At 55.3% G+C, this 20,178-nt stretch overlaps 2 protein-coding genes across 5 annotated transcripts in view; one reads left to right on the forward strand and one right to left on the reverse strand.

Annotated features, from left to right (window-relative positions):
- LOC124228798 (glycoprotein hormone alpha-2) overlaps nucleotides 1–7,098 on the forward strand; it is a 29,362-nt gene extending 22,264 nt beyond the window's left edge. For 2 of the 3 annotated variants that reach the window (XM_046643677.1, XM_046643678.1), the window contains 4 exons: nucleotides 1,792–1,864; nucleotides 2,690–2,807; nucleotides 3,421–5,843; nucleotides 6,484–6,621. In XM_046643677.1, coding sequence (XP_046499633.1) covers nucleotides 1,792–1,864; nucleotides 2,690–2,807; nucleotides 3,421–3,466 — 237 coding nt within the window. In that variant the 3' untranslated portion in view covers nucleotides 3,467–5,843; nucleotides 6,484–6,621. Of the gene's footprint in view, nucleotides 1–1,791; nucleotides 1,865–2,689; nucleotides 2,808–3,420; nucleotides 5,844–6,230; nucleotides 6,334–6,483; nucleotides 6,669–6,770 lie in introns of those variants that run through there. The other variant, XM_046643679.1, reaches the window with a different exon arrangement.
- Nucleotides 7,095–15,453, reverse strand: PPP2R5B (protein phosphatase 2 regulatory subunit B'beta). Of its 2 annotated transcripts, XM_046643675.1 has the most exons (14): nucleotides 15,113–15,452; nucleotides 14,177–14,633; nucleotides 13,206–13,402; nucleotides 12,506–12,607; nucleotides 12,266–12,358; nucleotides 12,009–12,139; nucleotides 10,763–10,822; nucleotides 10,554–10,662; nucleotides 10,013–10,066; nucleotides 9,890–9,940; nucleotides 9,654–9,773; nucleotides 8,653–8,780; nucleotides 8,297–8,398; nucleotides 7,095–7,886 (listed from the first exon to the last, which is right to left on the reverse strand). In XM_046643675.1, exons 2-14 carry the CDS (start codon nucleotides 14,373–14,375, stop codon nucleotides 7,739–7,741), a joined length of 1,494 nt encoding a protein of 497 aa, XP_046499631.1. In that variant the 5' UTR covers nucleotides 14,376–14,633; nucleotides 15,113–15,452; the 3' UTR covers nucleotides 7,095–7,738. The 2 variants fall into 2 exon arrangements, with proteins under 2 accessions (XP_046499631.1, XP_046499632.1); XM_046643676.1 differs by lacking the exon at nucleotides 14,177–14,633 and having other exon boundaries at nucleotides 15,113–15,453.
- Between the last annotated feature and the right edge of the window lie 4,725 nt (nucleotides 15,454–20,178).

Below are 20,178 nucleotides of genomic sequence, written 5' to 3' on the forward strand. Positions count from 1 at the left end.
TCCTTTTGTTACTTCAGGTCCCAGACCTAGAGATCCAGACTTTGGAAGATAAAAAATGGGAGAGAACAGACGAATGGTCCAGAAGTGAAACAGACTGCCATGCGCATAGCTTTTTTTTGCTGCCTCTGCTTGAACTGCACTTCTATGCAGATCCGGCCCTGAACGTACAGAGGACAACCTTGCATCAGGTTTTCAGGGTATTATGTCCCCTAGATGGACATCAGTCTTATTTCAGGCTGTAATGTTTTTCCTGACCTCTGACATTTGCCTGAGAAGACCTCTCTCAAGATTTCAGGAGAGCACAAAGCTAGACTGTCTTGTGAGTGGAGTCTCCGTGGTTCAGAGGTAGGCTTTACTTCTGCCCTAGGGTCTTTGCCCTTCTGGTCCCCACTACCGACCCTAATAGATGCATTCAATGCAGCAGGATTTAAGCCCCAAACCATAGTTTCATTAAATTTGTAAGAATCATTCTCTCAAGCTAGAAATCAGAACTGGGCCCTCTAAATTCCATCTCCATCCTGTCCAGAAGAGGTGAGAGATGGTCTTCCTCCCCAGAGTTCCCTTTCACATTTACAGGAATATGACTTAGGTAGCTACCTAGATAGTCTGGCATTTGAGGGCTTGTGGAGAAGCTTATCTCAGAAATATCAGCTTATGCTTAGGATGGGGCTACGTCCTAACTTTCTTAGGGGCTTGCCATGCCTCTGCCTCCCAGACCCACCTTGACAGTCTGCAGCCCCTTGCTATGGAATTCTTCACCAGCAAAATGGCTCAAGGAACTCTCCAGCACTGCTGGGTAGTCAGGCCTTTGGGTTCTGCCTGGGGGAGAGCAGTGTCCACGTGGCAGAGATTTCCAAAGAAAATATATGAACCATGTTTCTGACTATCAGGTTGTCCACTGGCAATGTTGTGGGCTTGGAACCTGGTTGTAGGACGTCCCCATCAAAGTACAAAGGAAATTCTATAAAGGGGCAGCACAGGGAGAAATAACAAGATTGCGTTGTGGTGTGCTGGCTGCTTATGCCATAGTTATTTGTCCACTGCCCCAGCTCTAGCCATGCTGATCATATTGACTCATTAATGGCACTGTGCCTTTGTACATCAAGTCCCTGTCTGGAATGCCCTGCTCTCTGACCATCTCCTCGCCCCTGTTATGACGAAACCCCACTCATCCAGCAAGGCCGCCTTCAAATAGCACTTTGCCTTTGAAGTCTTCCTTGACTGACTGCCACCCACTCTATTTACGTCCTCCTCAGCAACCACTTGTGGGGTAGTCTTATCACACTGTCTTATAATACTTAGTTTACCACTAGGTTATACATTTCTCCGAGGTAAAGTTAAGGTTCTCCTGATTTCTGAAAGCTCAATATTCTGTCCTTACTAATAGTTGGCACTCAGTAACATGAAATGGTAAATTAAACCTAGCTTGTTTTGTTCTCAGCTCTTAAATCTTATGATTTTAGAGGAGGCAGTGATTAGGAAGCTGGAATGGAAAAAGGACAGTCCTGTAGAAGGAAATATAGACTCTGCCTGGGTGGTCGGAAGCCAGGCCCTAGCACTGATATGAAATCAGTTCACCAGGAAATAGCATTCAGACCACCAAGCCGTGTAGGAGTAAAGTTTAAAACTTTTCTTGGGAAATGGTGCACCTACAACACGAATGACAAACATTAATGTACAACTGAAATCACACAAGATTGTAACCTATCATTAACTCAATAAAAATAAATAAATAAATAAAAATTTAAAAAAATTTTTAAAAAAAACTTTCCTTGGTCCTCTTTTTATCAGAACAGGGAAAGAAAAACCCAGCAGGAATGGCAGGAGACTCCAGCATTTGATATCACCAATGTCCAGGACCAGGGTAGGTTCTGGGAAGTTCATATTTATTCTCCTTTAATGATCGTCCTGTCGCCTTTAGTTCTCTATGAGCAGAGAAGCACAGAGCTCTGAGTCTGCGCATGCTCAGCAGGTGAGGCGCCCTGCTCCCATGGAGGTGCCTGTTGGCCATCCTCTGGTCTGGGGGCCTGCCCTCGAGTAACAGAAGCCCCCTGGCCCCCAAGAGGAGTGAAGGGAGGCGATGCACGTCCTTCCTATGCTGCTGATAGTGAAACAGATGCTTCCACTGTTTCAGAACATTTTCCTGTGGGGTGATAAGTTTTACAGAAAAGTCGGGAGGGATGTGTTTCACTTTTCTGTCTTGCTGGAGAACGATCTCTGGGAAGCCGTCTTCCTTCTTCCCTTCTGGGCGTTAGTGTTAGTATTGAAGGCGCAGTCAGTGCTCGGCAGGGCTGGAAATGCGTGTCAAGGTTGCCCTTCCAACGTGCTGATCTTTCACCCAGCGTGAGGGTACAGCGTGGACTGCAGTTGTCGCAGATGCAGGGCTGTGAGCATGTGCGTTCTTCAGCAAGCTGTCATTCCATGTGAAGACACACCAGCCGTGGTGGGCGGCTGGGACTTGAGCAGTATAAAAATCTCAGGGGCCTCACTTTGAAAATACTCCAAGGACAGAATAGCATCTTACTGAGCCGAGATGAAATTGGGAAGGTCAGAACAAACAGATCACCTGGCTTCAAACAAATCCTGGGGTGAGGCTGCCCTTGGCTCAGGCCAGGGGTCCTGCCTCCTGCTCACATGAAAGTAGCCCACGGACTAACACCTCTTCCCTGCCTGAGTGTTCTCCTTGCAGATTCTAAGTGTGGAGATAGCGTAGCAGGGCAGATTGTCCCACCAGTGCCGCAGAACAATCCACCTCCACCTGAAGGACCCACAGAGCTGGGAACCAGTGGCTTCTTTGGGTTTCTAAGGTAGGACAGACTTCTCTCCTGCCAGCAAACTGAGACTCGGAGAGATCTAGCTCCAGAGTGTGCCTCGCTGAGTCTCTCAGGGACTCTAGAATAGAGAATAAAGCAGAACACTGCATAATCTCTCTTTGTCCAGGACAGATGATGGGGATGAGATTGAGCACAAGGGCCCTAACTGAGTTTAGTGAAGACTGTGTCTTGTTCGTTTTCGCACCGCCCAGCCCACCCCGATGTTCCCAGCGTCGGGCCTGGCTCCATAAGTGCTGCTCAGACAGAGGCTTGTCTTATTGTACTTGGGTCATTCAGATGATTTGTTACCAAAATGCTTCCATTCTCCCCTCTGAATCTAGGCTGTCTTCAGAGTGCTTTTGGCAGAGGACAGTCAACAAATCTCTTTATCTGTCTAGAGCTCAGCCATCCCGTTGCAATTCTCCTTCTCCATTCCTCCTCTTGAGTGTGATCTAATTTGGGTACCTTCTCCAGCACTGTTCCAGACTTGAGTTTCCACTCAGTGGTTCCCCAGAGCCAAAGTGCCCTAGCTAATGGAGCCTTAATGGGACTGGGAGAGGGGAAGGGACGTCTAGAGTCTCAGCCTGCTCTGCTCTCCTTCCTGCAGCTCGCTCTTCCCGTTTCGGTACTTCTTCAGGAAGAGCAGCCAGTGAGCCTTCCATATGCAGCCGTGGGAGGAGTACCTCTCGCAGGGGCTCCTCTCACTCCCTCCTCTGCTTCTGACATTCCAGTCCTGGGGAATGAGGGCCCCACATTCCCTGAGTCTTCTTCCGGGTTTGTCCTGTCCTTTTCCCCTTTACAGTGGAATGTTTTTTTCAACTTAAAACACTAAGAAAAGAACGGAACTTTCTAAAATGCTCTAGTCTGAGAATTGTACTGCTCTGAGGGCCAGTTTAGGCCTTTTGTCTTCAGCACTTAGGATCCTAAAGACAATAAATTATTTATGAAGAGTTATTGACTGAGTTTAGTGAAGTAAAGAGAGTGAGGGAGAGCAAACTCTTCCTCAAGACCAGGGAAGCAATGCCCGAAACCTCCCCTGGGTCTACCTGGTCATTGTTGACAGGATGCTTTGGAGGGTGGCGTCTGTACCTGACCTCAAACCCTAAACTCCTCTGCCAGGGGTTATGGAATGGGGTCTTGTAGGACTTACTGTCCTGAGCCCTGCTGATCCTCAGGGAATCTCTCCCCAGCCCACCCAGTTTGGCCCCCAAGTGCAGCCTCTCAGTAGATAAATGCTTCCCACCCACCCCTCTGACTTTTGACAGCAGTGCAGATTAGCTTATCAGACTCACTGGCAGTCTGTCCAGGTTAAGGTCCCTGGAGACCAGGGCACCTGAGCGCTGTCTTCATGTAACCGGAGGGCTGACCTGGGACAGATGGATTAGACTTGGGTTGTGCAGCCACAGAGGACCACAATCACAGACGGGAGTTAGGGAAACTCATTTTAGCTCAGAACAAAGAAATCACTTTTTAACTGTTAGAGATGTCCAGTATTAGAATGGGCCACCTTGTGAGGTTATGAGCCCTTGTCACCCTAGTCTTTAAACAAAGCTGATTATCTGTCAGATACTGGAAGGTTCCTGTGATGAGTGGAAGAGCTGGGACGGGACTGCTGAGGTCCTTGGAATCCCCTTATTTCACTGCCTTTACCTTGGGTGGGGAGAAGAGAAGAGGTGGGCTGCTGCTGTGGAAGGGCCCAGGACCTGAGGGGAGGGGGGCCCAAGGGGACGCTGTCACATGTGAGGACTGGGACAAGTTGCGTGTACAGCCTTTGCCCTCCTGTCCCAAACACGGCCTGTTTACAAAGCTGCTGAGAGGGAACTCCCTGATCTGGAGATCTGAGTCCATTCTGACTCTGACTAGTTTACAGTGAAGCCTTGGCAAAGTCGCTTTTGTCTCTGCTTCCTATTTTCTCATCTAGAAAATGAAGGGGTAGGATTCGATGAGCTCCCAACTGCCTTCCAGATCTGGCAGTCTGTGTGGCTGGCTCTGCCTTTCTGAGCGGGTCAGCAAGGCAGTGGCCCTGGGGGGTGGGGGCCAAATCACCACAGACTTCCTTCGTATCTCCACCCTGCCCCAGCCCCTGCGGCTACTGCTGACTAGGGGTCTTTTTCCAGCTGGCCATGTTCTTGCCCCAAGTGTAATTTAGCACCATGTACGGAGAGCAGGAGATTTGGGTTCCAAATCAGCCCTGACATTAACTAGCTGTGTGACGTTTAGTAACTTTCCTTCTCTCAGCCTTAGTTGCCTCACCTGTAAAAAGCCAGAGCCACAGCTAAACTAAACAATGCTCTTTGCTGGGGTTGACAGCTTCAGGCTCTTCCAGGAATCAGGTCCCTGTTATTCCAGGGACTAGGGGGAGCCCCACTCTGTAGCTGACCCCAGGATGAGAAGTCATCCACTTGACAGTGAAAGTGAAGCTCTGAAGTGGACTTAGGACCCCCATCACCCCCTGGCTCTGCCACCAAGCGCATTTCCAGAAACTGCCCTGGTGTCATTTCCCTCGTCCATAAGAATCTCCTCCCCGACCCGTTTCCTCTGCGGTGGATAAAAGAGACAGGCAGAGTTGACTTTAGTAGTTTTAAGGGTGGGGTGGCAAGGCCCTGGACAGGGGAGTGGCCTGCCCGAGGTCACGGAGCAAAGAAGAGAACCCATGTGGCCACCACTCAGCCCAGTCTCCAGCCCTCTCTCCCCAACTGCACTCTAGCCGCTCACCCCACCAGCTCCTGGACTTTTCTCCACACCTCACTTGCCCTAGCCCTGGCCCTTGGGCAGCTTTTGGACACAAGGGAAGCAGAAAGCAGCAGAGGCGGCTCTCTGAGGACCACACCTCAGAGAAGAGCTAGATCTCCCAGGTGGGACTGCTCGAGGCCTCTGCAGGGAGGCAGGCCTGAAAGCCGATCTCCAAGAGGGCGTGGCTCCAGGATGCTGGCAAATAAAAATCCGGAGAGCCCGCACCGTCTGGAGACCAGCAGTAGGCGCGAGGACCCACTCAGCAAGCCATCACTCGGTTCCTGGGCCTTGGAAGTGGTAAGGCCCCTGAGGCAAGGGGAGCCCTGGGAGGGCCTCGGCACTGTGGATGAGGGTCCTGCAGGCCAAGAAGGGGCAGCTGGAGGGAGACGGAGGTTAGTGCTCCAGATGGTGGGAGAAATTCCGGGGGAGAATCAGTGCAGTGGGCTGACACACAAGTCACATCCAGAGACAGCTGCTCACACTCAGACCCATCCAGAGAGACACTCACAGGCAGACACACACACGCACCCAAAGGCAGACACAGGGAAAAGACAGCTCCACTCACAGAACTCAGAAAGACCAACCTAGCCAGGCTCATTCACCTGGAGGCATGCGGTGTTTAAAGAACTCGCCCTCCCACCTGCACACCCATCTAGAGACGTCTGTCTGCCCGCTGTGTTTCAGATGCCCATGGCGTCCCCCCAAACCCTGCTCCTCTGGTTGCTGGTCCTGGCAGTCACTGAAGGCCAGGGTCGGCAGGTGGCCATCCCAGGCTGCCACTTGCACCGTGAGTAACCCTGGGAGCAGAGAGCTGGGTGGGTGCAGTTAGCTGATGGACTAGACCAAGGGGCAGGTAGCACCCTCCATGTGGTTCGGGCAACAGAGCTGGGCGAGCCTTCGCAGAGGCACTGTCTACCACTTGCCTGTCTCCTTCTAGCCTTCAACGTGACGGTGCGAAGTGACCGCCAAGGCACCTGCCAGGGCTCCCATGTGGCACAGGCTTGTGTGGGCCACTGCGAGTCCAGTGCGTTTCCTTCCCGCTACTCCGTGCTGGTGGCCAGTGGCTACCGACACAACATCACCTCCGTCTCCCAGTGCTGCACCATCAGCGGCCTGAGCAAGGTGAGGGGCCAGCCCAGTGGGGGTTCCTTGGGGTTTGGGGGAGACAGACACCTAAGGTGGCCCAAAGAAGGGGGCTGGAACATGGACCCTGATCTCCCACAGGTGAAGGTGCAGCTGCAGTGTGGGGGGAACCGGAGGGAAGAGCTGGAGATCTTCACGGCCAGGGCCTGCCAGTGTGACATGTGTCGCCTCTCACGCTACTAGCCCATCCTTTCCCCCCTCCATTCCCTTGGTCAGAGGGTTTGAGTTGGAGTATATCCTGTCTATCCCAAGCCTTACTGTGGACAACAGCTCCAACCTTCTTAAGATTCTGTGACTGTCACCTCCTGAGAAGAGGGGAGTTCCTGCCTCCGCCTGGCCTCCTAAGCAGCCTTTCATCATTTCCCTTCCCTCTCTGTCCCTAGCCCTAAATAAAGCAAGCAGTGCTCGAGTTTCTTTCTTTATTAAGTCTGCCCCCAGCCAGGGGAAGGGGGACAGACCACAGTAACTGTGACCCCCCCCTTGCCCCGGGACATGGGGAATCTCTTCTGCCTGTGCCCTCACCCCTCCCCCTGCCCAATAAATAAAAAGGGAACAAGGAAGGACAGGGTGAGGGAGGGGAGGGAAGGAGGATGCCCCAGGCCCAGGACAGTGTCTGTGTTGGGGGTGAGTGGGAGAGAATAAATAGACCATGGATCCCATGGTGGGGTGAGGAAGGACCTCGCGCTGGCACGAGGCAGGGCAGGCAAGGGGCTGAGTCCCCTTGCCTTAGGCTGGGAGCAGGGGGCGGGAACCTGCCTACAGTCTGGAGCCCAGCTTGGCGGGGCAGGGGCAGACCCCCGACGGCAGCTTCCTGGTCAACCTTGCCCTGGTCAAGTCCTGCCACAAGGGCCTGAGAGTTCTGTTGCCAGGACCACCATCTCTTCTCCTCTCCCCCCAGTGAAAGCTGCCCATGCTGGGCCAGGAAGGGAGCCCTCCGAGCCCCTCTGGCAAGGCCAGGGGTAGGTGTGGGTCTCTCTGGGCCCCTGGGCAGGAGAGGGGCTGGAGGGACTGATAGCTCTGGGTGTAGCTCCTCCCCTGCTGGGGGATCTCTAGCTCTGACCCCCACTGGCGGCCACCTGAGGTGTAAGCCGCTGGAGGGGGGCTTCTTTGGCCCCCTGGGTCCCCTGTAACCGGCGTAGCCGAAGCTCTTCCAGGCCTTGCCACAGCTCCTGACGCTCACGGGCCTTCTGCTGCTCCCTGGGGAGAGAGGGTGAGGCAGCTCCCCTACCCGGGACCCCACCTGCAGTGCTGCCTCCCTCTGCACCACCCCACCTGCAAAGGGACTCTGCGGGAGCCGCCTTCTTGTGGAGGAGAGCACTGAGCAGAGGCTGGCCCCAGCCTGCGGTCATGGAGCAGACGCGTTAGCCTGCCTCTCTGGCTGAAGGCTAGGAAGCTCCATCCTGGAAGAAGCCCTTGGGAGGAGGATTGGGGGCTGCGTGGGGAGTCGGGCACGGACGGCCCAGCACTTGGCAGGAACACAGGGAGAGACCTTAAACATCTGACCACATGGGTGTAGGGTCATCCTCTTGGTTCCCTCCAACCATGAGGAGCTGGTTCCTTCCTGCTTTTCTCCCCTCTCCCTCTGTGCCCAGCCCCTCAACACTCACTGCTGCTTCTCCAGCTTGTAGGAGGCTGTGAGCTCATCAAACAGCTTCCCGTTCATCTCCATGAAGGTCTTGAGCACATTGTAGATCAGAGATACGATGGTCCTTGGCAGGGTCAGGGGAGCGGGTAAGGAGACGAGAGCAACTTCAGTTTGACCTCCCTCTCCAGCACTCTGTCCATCCCCGCTCCCAAACACAGCACGCGGCCCTGGACACCACCAGCACTGCCCTCTTCCTGCCCCCTTCACTGCCCCTCGGCCATCTTCACATGCCTTCCCTGATCCTCTGGGCAACCCCAGGCCTGGACGGGCGGCCCTGGACCCAGCTTCCGTGGGTTAGGCCAAGGCCTGGGCACTCACTGATTCCAGTGCTCCTTGGAGACCTGATAGAGGGTCCCAAACACAGCAGGCAGCACGGTGTGGCAGTTGTCCTCAATGAGGCTCAGGATGTACTCATTGTTCCAGAAATACAGAGCCCGCTCTGCAACCTGGGACAGCGGGATGGCAGAGAGTGCCTGGCAGTGGCTTCCCTGCTGTGCAAGGCCTGGTGTCCATGCCCACCCCAAAACCCAGGGCGCCCTGCCCCCACACACCCATCCTCAGGGCTCATCTGACCCCACGGAGGAAGCAGTGGAGCGAGGAGAAAAGAGCACTGGCTTTAGGGTCCAACGCTCAGGGTTGAATCCTAGCTCTGCGACACACTGGCCATGTGACCCTGGGCGAGGCATTTAACCTTTCAGCCTCAGTTTCCTCATCTGCAAAATGAGGCTAATAGTAGCTGCCTCTCCAGGGCTGTTGTAAGAATAAACGAGATATTTAATAAACTCAAGTAGCACAGTCGAGGTGAGGCAGAACTGACTTCCACTGGGTTATGGCTCACAAGAATGGGAGAAAGTCTGTGCCCACAGGCAGGAAAACACCAATTACAAGCCAGTCTGAGGATGTGGGGAAGCCTGGCTGGGCCCTGAAGGGCACTAATGAAACTGAAGGCCACTAGGAAAAGGGGAGAAGTGAGAACAACCCATTCTGAAGCACATTTCAGTTTTCCAAATATGTTTACACTCCAATCTCTTCAGCCTTCATCACCACCTGTGAAGAGCTCACTGTTGGCCCACTTCTCAGATGAGGAAACTTAAGCAGACTCAGAGCGACACAGTGATTTGCCCAAGGCGCCTCAGCCAGTGGGAGGCAGCTCTGAGGCTTGACCTCGGTCTCCTGACCCTAAGTCCATCGTGACCCCATTGTCAGACCCAGGAGGGTCTGGAGGAGAAACTGAGGGCAGAGGGAGCTATGTTAGGTCAACTGCCCGACCCTCCTAGTCCATACCCCAGCTCCCACCCTCATCCGTCCCCGCCCCATACCTGGAAATGGGGGCTAGACACACAGCGAGCCACCTGCTTGAAGAGGGGCTCCTGGATCTTCACAAACTGGGAGGGCTCAATGACATCAAGAATCTCTTCCATCTCCCCCAGAAACATCACCTGGCGGGTAGGACACAGCGGGCAGCAGTTCCCATCCGCCCTGACACACCTGCCTGCCTCCAGAAGCTGAGCCTTGCCACCCTCCCTCTGGTGGACGTCAAAGCCCTTCTTCATACCTCCTTCTGGGTGCAGGTTTTTGGCCAGTATTTGAGCAGCCCCCGGATCACCTGTGGGAGTTGAGGCAGGAAGGAGTCAGACCTGCAGGGCTGGGGGCCTGCCCTCCCCCTAGAGGTACTCACGTGCTCTGTCAAGGTGGCGTCCTTCTCCAGGAACTGCACCACACAGTATGCCAGCTGCAGGGGGCGAGAAAGAGGACTGGGGTCAGGAAGGGACCAGGGCACGCTGCCAGATGTTTGCTTACTTACTGCATCTACTCTCTCACTCACTAAACATTTACTGATCACCTAGGGTGCACCAGGCACCATGCTCAGTGTGCGGGGACACGATGATGACCTCACATGGGAAGCATGCAGCAAACTAGGCCTTATAAGTGTTATGAAAGGTTCCATAATCAAAATCTGTATCACAATCTAAGGGAATATGGAAGCAGGAGAGTTTAGTCCTGCCCAGGGCAGGTCAAGAGGGAAGGGGCTGCGGAGGCATCACAGAGCTGATGTCTGAGATCAGCTTTAAAGGGTCATAGGAATTCTCTAAGGAAGACGGAAGAGAATTAGTAAAGACAAAGAAGGTGAGAGAGGATCCCATGAGTTCGTGACTTAGTGTGGCTGGACCCAGTGTCAGTCTGACCTGGCTGGCTGCCCTGACTCCACCTGCGCTTACCTGGGCGTGAAAGACAGACAGCGACTTGACGGAGTGCAGGGGCATCAGGACCCGAACCAGGAACTGCTTGTGCTCGGTCTTCAGGGGCAGCGCAAAGCCATTGATGATGCTGAGGAGGAGGCAGAAGAGAAGAGGAGGGCTCAGATGACTGGGCCTCAGTCCTTCCTCCCAGAACCCTGATGCTCCAGCTGAGGCCCGGGGAGAGTCACCTTCCTAAGATCTCCAGCAGCTCAGCCACGCCATTGAAGTGCTCGAGCTCATAGATGAACCTGCGAGAGGAAGAGAGGATGCAGAAGGGCTCAGAGCAATCGGAGCAGGCCCAGCCCCGCTGTCAGCCATCCTGCCTGCCCACCCCCACCCTGCATGCTAATCCAACTCTCTCCCAACCCAGAGGCTATGCTCTTCTCAGTACCCCAAACCAGGCCCCACTGAGACCCATGCCCACCTTCGAATTGTCCCTCTCAGCCCAGCCACTGGCGCTACCCCACGTCCCGGCTCAAACCTCTATTCTGAGAAGCATTCCAACTCATCTCTCCCTCCCCCAGATCCTAACCCTCCTTACCTGGTCCCCACCCAGTTAGCAGGCACCTAGCCTGCATCCTTCACTCTTCATGCCAGTCAACCAAAAGAATGACAAACGCTTAGAGCATCTACTCTGTGCTATGTACATCTCAAAATTATCTCAAGAGGTAGGGCTTATTAGATCCATCATACAGATGAGGAAATCGAGGCTCAGTAGTTCAGTGAAACTTGCCGCTAAGTTAACAAGTGGGGGATCGAATGAACTCCAGGCTCCTGGAGGACAGGGATCACGTCTTGCCTGTTTTGTAGGTAATAATGATAAGAGCTAACGTTTCAGAGTCCCAGCCTATGTCCACAACTATACTGAGTGCTTTCGAGGCATCGCCTCGTTTCATCTCCATGACTGTCCCTAGGTTAGCATAGCTATCATTCCCATTTTAGAGGTGAGCTAGGAGACAGTTTAAAGAATTTGCCCAAGTTCAACCAAATATTCGAACCAAACTCAAACACAAGCCGTCTAACTCCAGAGCCAGTCTCAACTGCGAGGCCACGTGGGCCCCTGATGCCCACTGGGCACTGGTGCTCAACGCACATTTGCAGAAAGAATCTCTTTCTTTGGGTCCTTATGGCCCAGCAGGCACAATAAGGGTCAAAAGATTTAGATTCTAGGCCGCCCGGACTGACCTAGGCCCTGCAAACCACTTCATCTCTCTCAGCCTCTATTTCCTCATCTGTAAAATGGAAATAAATACCCTTTCTCTGCTGACCTCCCAGGCTTCATAGAATCACTATTATGTAATATGTTGCTGAGAGAGAACTCAGTAAACCAGAGTTCCACAGGGCCCCCAGCCCAGGAGCCTTTGCCTCAGCCCTCTCCCCACGGCTCTCCCCCTCCCTCCACAGGTCTCAACTGGGCAGGCAGCAGGCACCCACCGGAGGAAGATGTGGCTGCACTGTTTGCGGATGTACGCCCGGAGCCCCAGGAACTTGCCATAGACCCGGTGCAGGATGGTCTTGAGGTACTCACGCTCCCGGGGGTCCTCGCTATCAAATAGCTCCAGGAGCTGTGGGACCCGGGGTCGGGGGTCAGGCAAGAGGACGAGCCCGCGTTGCTTCTGTCCTATCCCCATGCCCCTCAGAGAGCCTGCCCCTGCCCCATGGCACCACCCAGCCTGGGCTCCCCACTTCACCATCAGGACAAACTTTTGATCCACGTATCTCTTGGCCACGGAGGGCTGGAAGTCTGGGCTCTCCAAGAAACGCAGGAAAAACTCATATACCAGCTGGGGGAGGGGACAGACGAAAAGGTGAGTTCAGGAATAGCCTCCCCCACTCCCCCTGCCCGCATGGCCCTCATCCAACATTCCAGGACCTAAGGAAACCCTTGGACCTCTTCTGAAACTCAGATCCTACCTTCCCCGCCCTCATACCTGCAGATGTGGCCACGAAGGCTCAAGGTTGGGCTCGTCCTCTTCAGGGTCAAATTCAGGGTTCTCACTGGGCGGCAGGGTCCGGAAGATATTCACTGAGATCTGAGGGGCAGAGCCAGTGTTCTTTGAGGAAGAGCCCCTGAAGGCAGAAGCCGGGGGTCCCTCACCTAACCGGCTCAGCTCCTGCCCCAGCAAGCAATTCATTCCTTGCCAATCATTACCCGACGCCTAGTTCCTGGAAGCCCTGGGCCGGGGCTGGGGACCCAGGGGTGAACGAGACACATCCCTGCCCTCTATTGGGTGCAGGCCAGCAGGGTACACAAGACGGAAAGCAGTAAGGTCTACGGACAGCCTAGGCAGCAAAAGGGAGATTTCTAGCTTGGGCATTGAGAGAGGCTTCATGGAGGAGGCAGCACGTGGGCCAGGCCATGGCAATAAAGGATATGGGGGGAGTGCACGCCAGGCCTCGGGAGAGCATGAGCAAAGTGCGGGCTGGGACAGGCCCAGGAGACACTGAGTGACCTATGCTGGCCCGTGCTGGGCAGCAGGGCGGCTGGTGGGGAGGGGGAAAGGAAGATGTGGGCCCTGAGGCCAAGCTGAAGAGTGGGGGTTTTATTCTCCACACAGGGACCTGCGGGCAGGTCAGTAGGGTTCCTGTGCCCCCGAAGCCCTCCCCCGAGGCTGGGTGCCAAGTGCTCACCATGCGGATGATGTCTGGGTAGACAGGCTCAATGAGGACCCCCCGGGTGCTCCCCACACACTCCACCAGCTCGTTGAGTGCTGCCCGCTTCACCTCCTTCCCCTTCAGGTCAGCTACACAGTCCAAGAAGTCAAACATCACCCCACACTGGGCCAGCTTCCGGCTCAGCAGATCATGCAGCTCAGAGGCCGGCACATCTGGGGAGGAGGCGGGGGACTGAGCCTGGGTCCCAGCTGCCACAGCTCTGGGCAGGGGCGGTCCCTACTAATCCCTGGGGCAGCCTCCCCTGCGCCCCCCTCCCCTACCCCATGCTCTGGTGCCATCCCCACTCCTTGCAGGGGGCAAAGAGCTCCTACCCCATCCTCCATTCCTGCAGGGTAAGGGAGCTTCATCTCTGCTCCTAACCTAGGCTCAGAGAGCATCATGGCCTGACTTTAAAGGAAAGCAACAGACCCTGGATGCCTGGGCTCTCCACAGGTGCCCGGAACAGCCCTGCCTCCCTCTCTTAGGTGGCACTCTGTTCTAAGAGCCAGAAGTGGGGAGAAGGGTCAGGGCTGAAGATCTCTAGGGTGCCCTCTGGCTCAGCCAGTCAGGCCTTGTGGTCCAGAGGTGGGGGGACTACACAGTGATGGCAGGGAGCCATGCTGAACACCTGCTCCAGAAAGCAGGGCTGCTAGTAGCCTCCTGGAACCCAGGCTGTGGGCCCCACCCTTGGCCCTGGTCTGCCCCCCAGGGTGGCGCCACCTCCAGATGCCCCACCTCCAAGGATGACAGGCCAGTCAGGCCATGCGTCAGCAGAGAGGGCTAGAGAGCTGGGGTGTGGGGGTCAGCTCCGACGGTGGAGTCCCTCTCGTGGAAGGGGCCGTCCAAACTGCCTCTGATCACAGCTGCCAGCTACTTCTCCCTACCCCCTGCAGCCTCACTGGCCACTCTGGGACTCAGGCACCCTGACAGCCAGCAGCGAGGCTCACCTTTGAGCAGGGGCAGTGGAGTGAGCTCTTGCTGGTTGCTCTGATAGCGGAACTGAGAGGAGCTATGGGAGCGCCGGGGCCGGGCCCTGCGGAGGGAACGGCGGGAGAAGCCGTCCACCTTGTCGGGTGGGGGCACAGGCGACATCCCCGGGGAAGATGGGCTGGTGGGGGTGCTCGCAGGGGGCAGCTTTGTCTCCATGGCGGCCAGGCGGTGGGTCGAGCCTTTAGAGCCCCTGGGGTTCCCTCTGGGCCTGGAGGATGCTGAGTGAGGCTGGGCTGACTAACTTGGGCCCATCATGGGGGGAGAGGGGGGCACAACCACAGTCCTGGCCCCCCCCCCCAGGGCCTTTGGCAACTGCCCAGGCCTGGGGGGCAGGCAGGGTAGAGGGGAGGATGCCTCAGGCCTCTGGTCCTTCCTGGGGTCCCGAAGAGTCCAGTTAGGGTTCCCACCTGGGCTCTTTTGAAAACGACGTCAGGGCAGAGAGGTCAGCAAGAAAGAGACAGAGAGAGCCTGTCAGTTCTTTCAGGAAAGACAGTGTGTGGGGCTGCAACTGAGTGCCCAAGTCTTCTTTTCCCTCCTACCTTTGCCTAGACCCTAAATCGCGGTGCAGCCCCCTCCAACAGGGGACATGTGCCTCCCTTCTCCCCCCCCACCGAAAGGTCCCAGGTTCCAAACAAACCCCTCTGGGAATAAGGCCTATCCCCCAAGCCAGACCCTACCTAGAAGGGGGCCCTGTCCCTCATCCCTGGCCCCCAGCAGAATGTGGCCCTATTCCTGCTCCACTAATCTGGCCCACCAGGGACTTCCCCCAAATGGGGGCCCTATCCCCATGCCACCCGCCTCCTAGAACCCAGTACCCTCCCCCACCTCAGCTCCTCCTTCCTCGCCCCCCCCCCCCCAAAATCTCATCCGCTCCCCGGTGCGGGGACACTCACTTCTCGGAAGCCCAGACTTTGGTCCCCGACCCCCAGGGGCTGCTGGTGGGGAGGGGGGCAGCTAGCTGTTCAGGGCTCCTTCGCAGCTGTTCCGTTCGGGGCGCTGGCACTGGGCGGCGGCGCTCCTGGGTTCTGTCTCGGGCTCCGGGGGAGCCGGAGCATGCCCCCAACTCAGGCCCCAGTCGAGCGCGGGCACCCGGCGGGCTCTGGGCTGGCGGGCAGAACGCGGACCTCTCCTCCAGTCGTGGGACCCGACCCAGCGCGGCGCGGCGCCGCGGGAGCCCCAGCTCTGTGCGCACCGGCACCCGCCGCCCAGCTGCTCAGGATGACATCAAGTCACCCCCCCCCCCCCGGCCCCCCCCCCCCCGCGGGGGGGGGGGGGGGGGCTGCGTCAGGAAGTTCCTGGGGCCGCTGGGAGATGTAGTCCTCCGCACCACTTAAAGAGGGCCGCCAAACCAAAGGGGTAACCCCTGAGGGCACCCGGGGACAAGGCTGAAGCAGAGTGGGATGGGGTCCAGGGGGGGCTGGGCTCCTGGGTTCTAGAAGGGAGACTGCCTAGAGAGAGAGGCGGACTCAGGAGTCTGCACCAGGAAGCTGGGGTGACGCCAGGACACTGGCATGAAAGAGGCCCAATCCTACGCCAGGTTCAAAGATTTGGCCTGCTCCATCTGTGCCCCAGGCATTCCAACCCCATGGGAAGCCCACCCTCAGCCCAGAATGGCTGGACACTTCCGAACCCCCTTGGAAACCCGCACTGGACTGGTTAATAGTCTGCGGTGAGCCAGTGCTTGCTGGGAGGGGTGTGGTACACCCAAGGCTGCTGGGAAATGTAGTCCGTCCTCAAGCCTGCAGTCCCCCTCCCATCCCTTGCTGTTATGGTGACATCATGGTCTGGGGTTTAAAGGGCCAGCCTTGGAGGGGAGAAGCATCAGGGCAGGAGGTGCTCCCTGATGTTGACACCCCACCCCAGGCAAGCTGGCCTCCCTGGATGGACCTCCCGGCCCCTCTGGGCCTAAGATGTGCTAGTGGGATTTCTTGTTCAAAGCCCGCTGCAGGGATGGCGGGATTCCAGGAGTTTAGTATTCCAGCCAAAAGTTCCCGGCCTGCAGGCCTGGACCCCTTCCTAGGGCCCTGCCCCCCAGCACCCTTTATTCCCCTGATCTCCAGCCCCTATGCCACACTGCAAAGTCTCCACTCTGAAGCATTGCCTGGATGAACAGCGGTCCCTGTGAGCAGCAGGAGTGGGCAAGGAGACCTGAAAATGAGGCCAGGGAGGGGGCTGGGGGCTGGGGCCCTCTTCAGAGTTTTCCCCACCTGCCTTGGGCCTTGGTGACCGCTCAGTGCCCCATAGAACCCTGTAGCCATCTTCCCTGCTGTAGATGGAGACTGGGTGCCCAAGAGGTGCCCGCTGCTGGAGCAACAGAAAGCCAAGGCGTCAGTCTAGCCAGGCCAGGATCCAGGACCGTACCACTGCAGAGCTGGCCAGCGACCCCCTTGCTCAGAAATCTTCAGCAGGCCTTGTCCACCCGGCCCTTGGTGTCCTTGTCTGTCAACAGAAACCCATAGTCTCCTCCTTGGCTACCTCCCAGCCTCAGGAGGTAAAGCCTCTCCTACATCCGGGCACAGCAAGCCGGGGAAGGGCAGGCCACTGAGCCTTCTACAGCCAGGAGAGGACCCCAAGGCCCAGAGAGGGGAAGTGCTCTCTGGAAGAGAGGAGGTCACACAGGCCATCCTCAAAAGTTGAGACCAGGGGCCAGGCCCCCACCTCATGGCCTAAGTCAGGAGGGCACCAGCTCCTGCCCCCCACCGAGGCATTCTGGGGCTGGTGCCCTACACTCCGAGGGTCTCGAGACCAGGCTGACTGTGGAGGGTTGGTGCTTTGTACAAAGCGGGTGCTTGATTTGAGGATTGGGGGACCGAAGAACATAAGATTGGAGGACATAAGATTTCTTGTAGGAAATGGCGTTTGAATTGGTCTCAAAATAGATATAATATCATGGCAGGGCGGAGTGCAGAGTTGAAAATTCTTTTCTTTTTTTTCTCATCTTTATTGAGATATCATTCACATACTATAAAGTTCACCCTTTTGTTATTATTTAGTGGATAGAGAGCATCAGTTTCTCAAGATGAAAAAGTTCCAGAGACTGTGTGCACAACAATGTGAATATACTTAACGCCACTGAATTGTACACTTAGAAATGGTTCAGAGAGCAAAACTTGTGTTGTGTGTATTTTACCGCAATTTAAACAAAATGCAAAATTTTACCGCAATTTAAACAAAATGCAAAATCCAGGCCCACCACCATGGACCAAATCAAAAGCCACAGCCCCCAGCTCCCCACCATGATCCCTTCCACACACGTCTCTGATCCCACTGATGAAATTCCCAGAGGGGCTTCTTCTGGGTGGGCCCCACCCCCCAGGGCCCCTGAGGCCTAGAGCACGCAGTTTGCCTGAGGAGTTTCCACCTATCTAATGTGGGGAGGCCCCCAGGGAGCCCCACCAAGCCGGGCCCTCCCCCTTCTCTTTCTATGGGGAGAAACCCTGACTCCATCCCTCTCAGAGCCCTGAGTTCTCCACCACCCCATTGTCCAGTAAAAGCTCCCGAATGCAGTGCCCAGGGCCAGTGTATTTGTTAGGACTGCTGGACCTCAAGGGGGACCTGGGAGTTCATCCCAGAAACACCCCTATGAGGTCCCCAATGCCACCCTCCCTCCTAAGAGAAGATTGCCGCCTTTACCCTGCTGGGGTTTTATGCTCTCGTTCTGCTCCTAATCCAGGCGTGGGCCAGGCTGCGGGATGACTGTCTTTGGAGTTGGGTTTCTGTGGAGCTGGCTGTGCCTTGTCTGGCAGAGGCGGCGGGGAGGACGTTTGTGCCCCTCTGAGTTCTGTCTCCCCCTCTGCTCTGGTACAGACATGACACTCTCCTGGCCACAGGGGGATCAGACTCAGGAGTGGACTCGCAGGCACCCACTAAGGGACAGACGTGGCTCCCAGTCAAGTTACAATGAGAGACACGTGAGTGCAGCCTCACTGGAGCAAAGTCCACCCAGGAAGCAGCTGCCCCAGATTGGGGGCCTGAATATAGGGAATGGCCTTGTGTCCCCAACCTTTGCACAGGGTGCACCCCATTCCCACTGCAGGCGAATAGTCTCCCCCTCCTAGACTGGACGCCGGGACAACTTTTCCTAAACTCCAGGATATGCCCATCTGTATTCTCGCTGCTTTTGGGAGGAGAAACGATGCTTATTCATTCACTTGTTCCAGCCTCTGTCTTCCTCTTCCATAAAATGGGCATATTAACAGTGCCTCCCTCATTGAGTGCCTCCCTCAGTGTAGTGAAAAGCAGATGAGGTAATGAACGTAAAGTGACAAGCCCAGGGCCCGGGACATCAGGTGGGCTCAATTCATGATGTCTATATTTTTTTTTGAGGAAGATTAGCCCTGAGCTAACATTTGCCGCCAATCCTCCTCTTTTAGCTGAGGAAGACTGGCCCTGAGCTAACATCTGTGCCCATCTTCCCCTACTTTATATGTGGGATGCCTGCCACAGCATCGCTGGCCAAGCGGTGCGAAGGTCCACACCTGGGATCGGAACTGGCTAACCCTGGGCCACCGAAGCGGAACGTGTGAACTTAACCGCTGCGCAACCGGGCTGGCCCCTATTTTTTTTTTTATTATTAGTTTAATAAACATTCCATGAACACAACACCACCCCTGGCCTGTCACGGGAGACAGGCAGATCTCTTGATTCATTCCACAAGCATTTTCTGAGCAGCCATCCTATTAGCATGCCTCCTTGAATGGGGCCTTCCCAATGTTTCCCAAATTCTCTTAGAGGCGGTTCCTCAGTCCCTTCCAGGTAATGATTTGTCTCACCTACTAACCTAACCCCAGGTTACAGAGGATAAAACAGGCTCACAGAGGAGTAGTGACTTGCCTGAGGTCACACAGAGTTGAGACTGGGATCCAGGTCCCTGCCCCTCGGGCCAGGGCGTTGCCTTTACCTCGGGCTGACTTTGGCATTAGATTGCAGTAGAATCCATCTACCAGGTAAGGCTAAAATAGATTATAATTACTTGTGAGCGTCTCTTAAATCACTCACGATGTAAGAGGGTTTGTGTGACCAACCCTGCAGAGCAGGGGTCGGCAAACTTTTTCCGTAAAGGGCCAGAAAATAAATATTTTAGGCTTCGCAGGCCTCAGTCTCAAGTATTCATTCAACTCTACTGCTGTAGCAAGAACACAGCCCTAGACGGTCCTTAATTGAATGAGCATGGCTGTGTTCCACCAAAACGTTGTGGCTGGACACTGACTCGTGAATTTCATATGATTTTCACGTGTTGTGAAATCTTGTTCCTCCGATTTTTTCCAACTGTTTAAAAATGTGAAAGCCATGCTTAGCTCACTGGCTGTACAAAAACAACAGCCTCCCTGCTCAAGGGTTTTAGAATCCAGGATTAGAAATACGAAAAACTATTATTATTTATTATTCCAGAGAGAGGCTGGAGGCCCAACTGCTGAGAGAGGGGAGGGTCAGTAAATCTGCTGAATATTCCAGGTGAAGAGTGGAAAAAAAGACCTCCTTGCTGATGGACTCACAGTAACCCTAATAAACCTGTTATCTGTAAAATGGTGACAGTAATCTCTACCTTAGAGGATTGTTATGAGGTCTGAATGAGATAAAGGATGATAAAGCGTTTCGTAAAATGCAAATGTTCATTCACTTAATTGTTTCTACAGCTGCGCGCTGTGGCTCTCACACTGACTTCATTCCTCTGGGAAGCTTTTTACGAAGTTTGACGGGACACTGTCCCTTTAAATCCTCCCCAACTACCTCAAGCCGTCGGACGAGTCGGCACATGCGCAGTCCTTTGCGGAGCTGGCACCTCCAGCAACAGCCTTCCCGGAGCCTGTACAGGCGAGGTTAAAGGCCGCCCCGCCCCAGAATTTATACGCAAGCGTAGATCAAAGCTGGGAGCTCTATGTCTTGCAGAGAGCCCGGTCCCTTTTTCGCGCCCGAAGGCTCCGCCCCCCGCGGCCAATCAGTAGGCCTCGCCCTTTGC

Source organism: Equus quagga, chromosome 17 (genome assembly GCF_021613505.1).
Source record: "Equus quagga isolate Etosha38 chromosome 17, UCLA_HA_Equagga_1.0, whole genome shotgun sequence".
Lineage (NCBI taxonomy): Eukaryota > Metazoa > Chordata > Mammalia > Perissodactyla > Equidae > Equus > Equus quagga.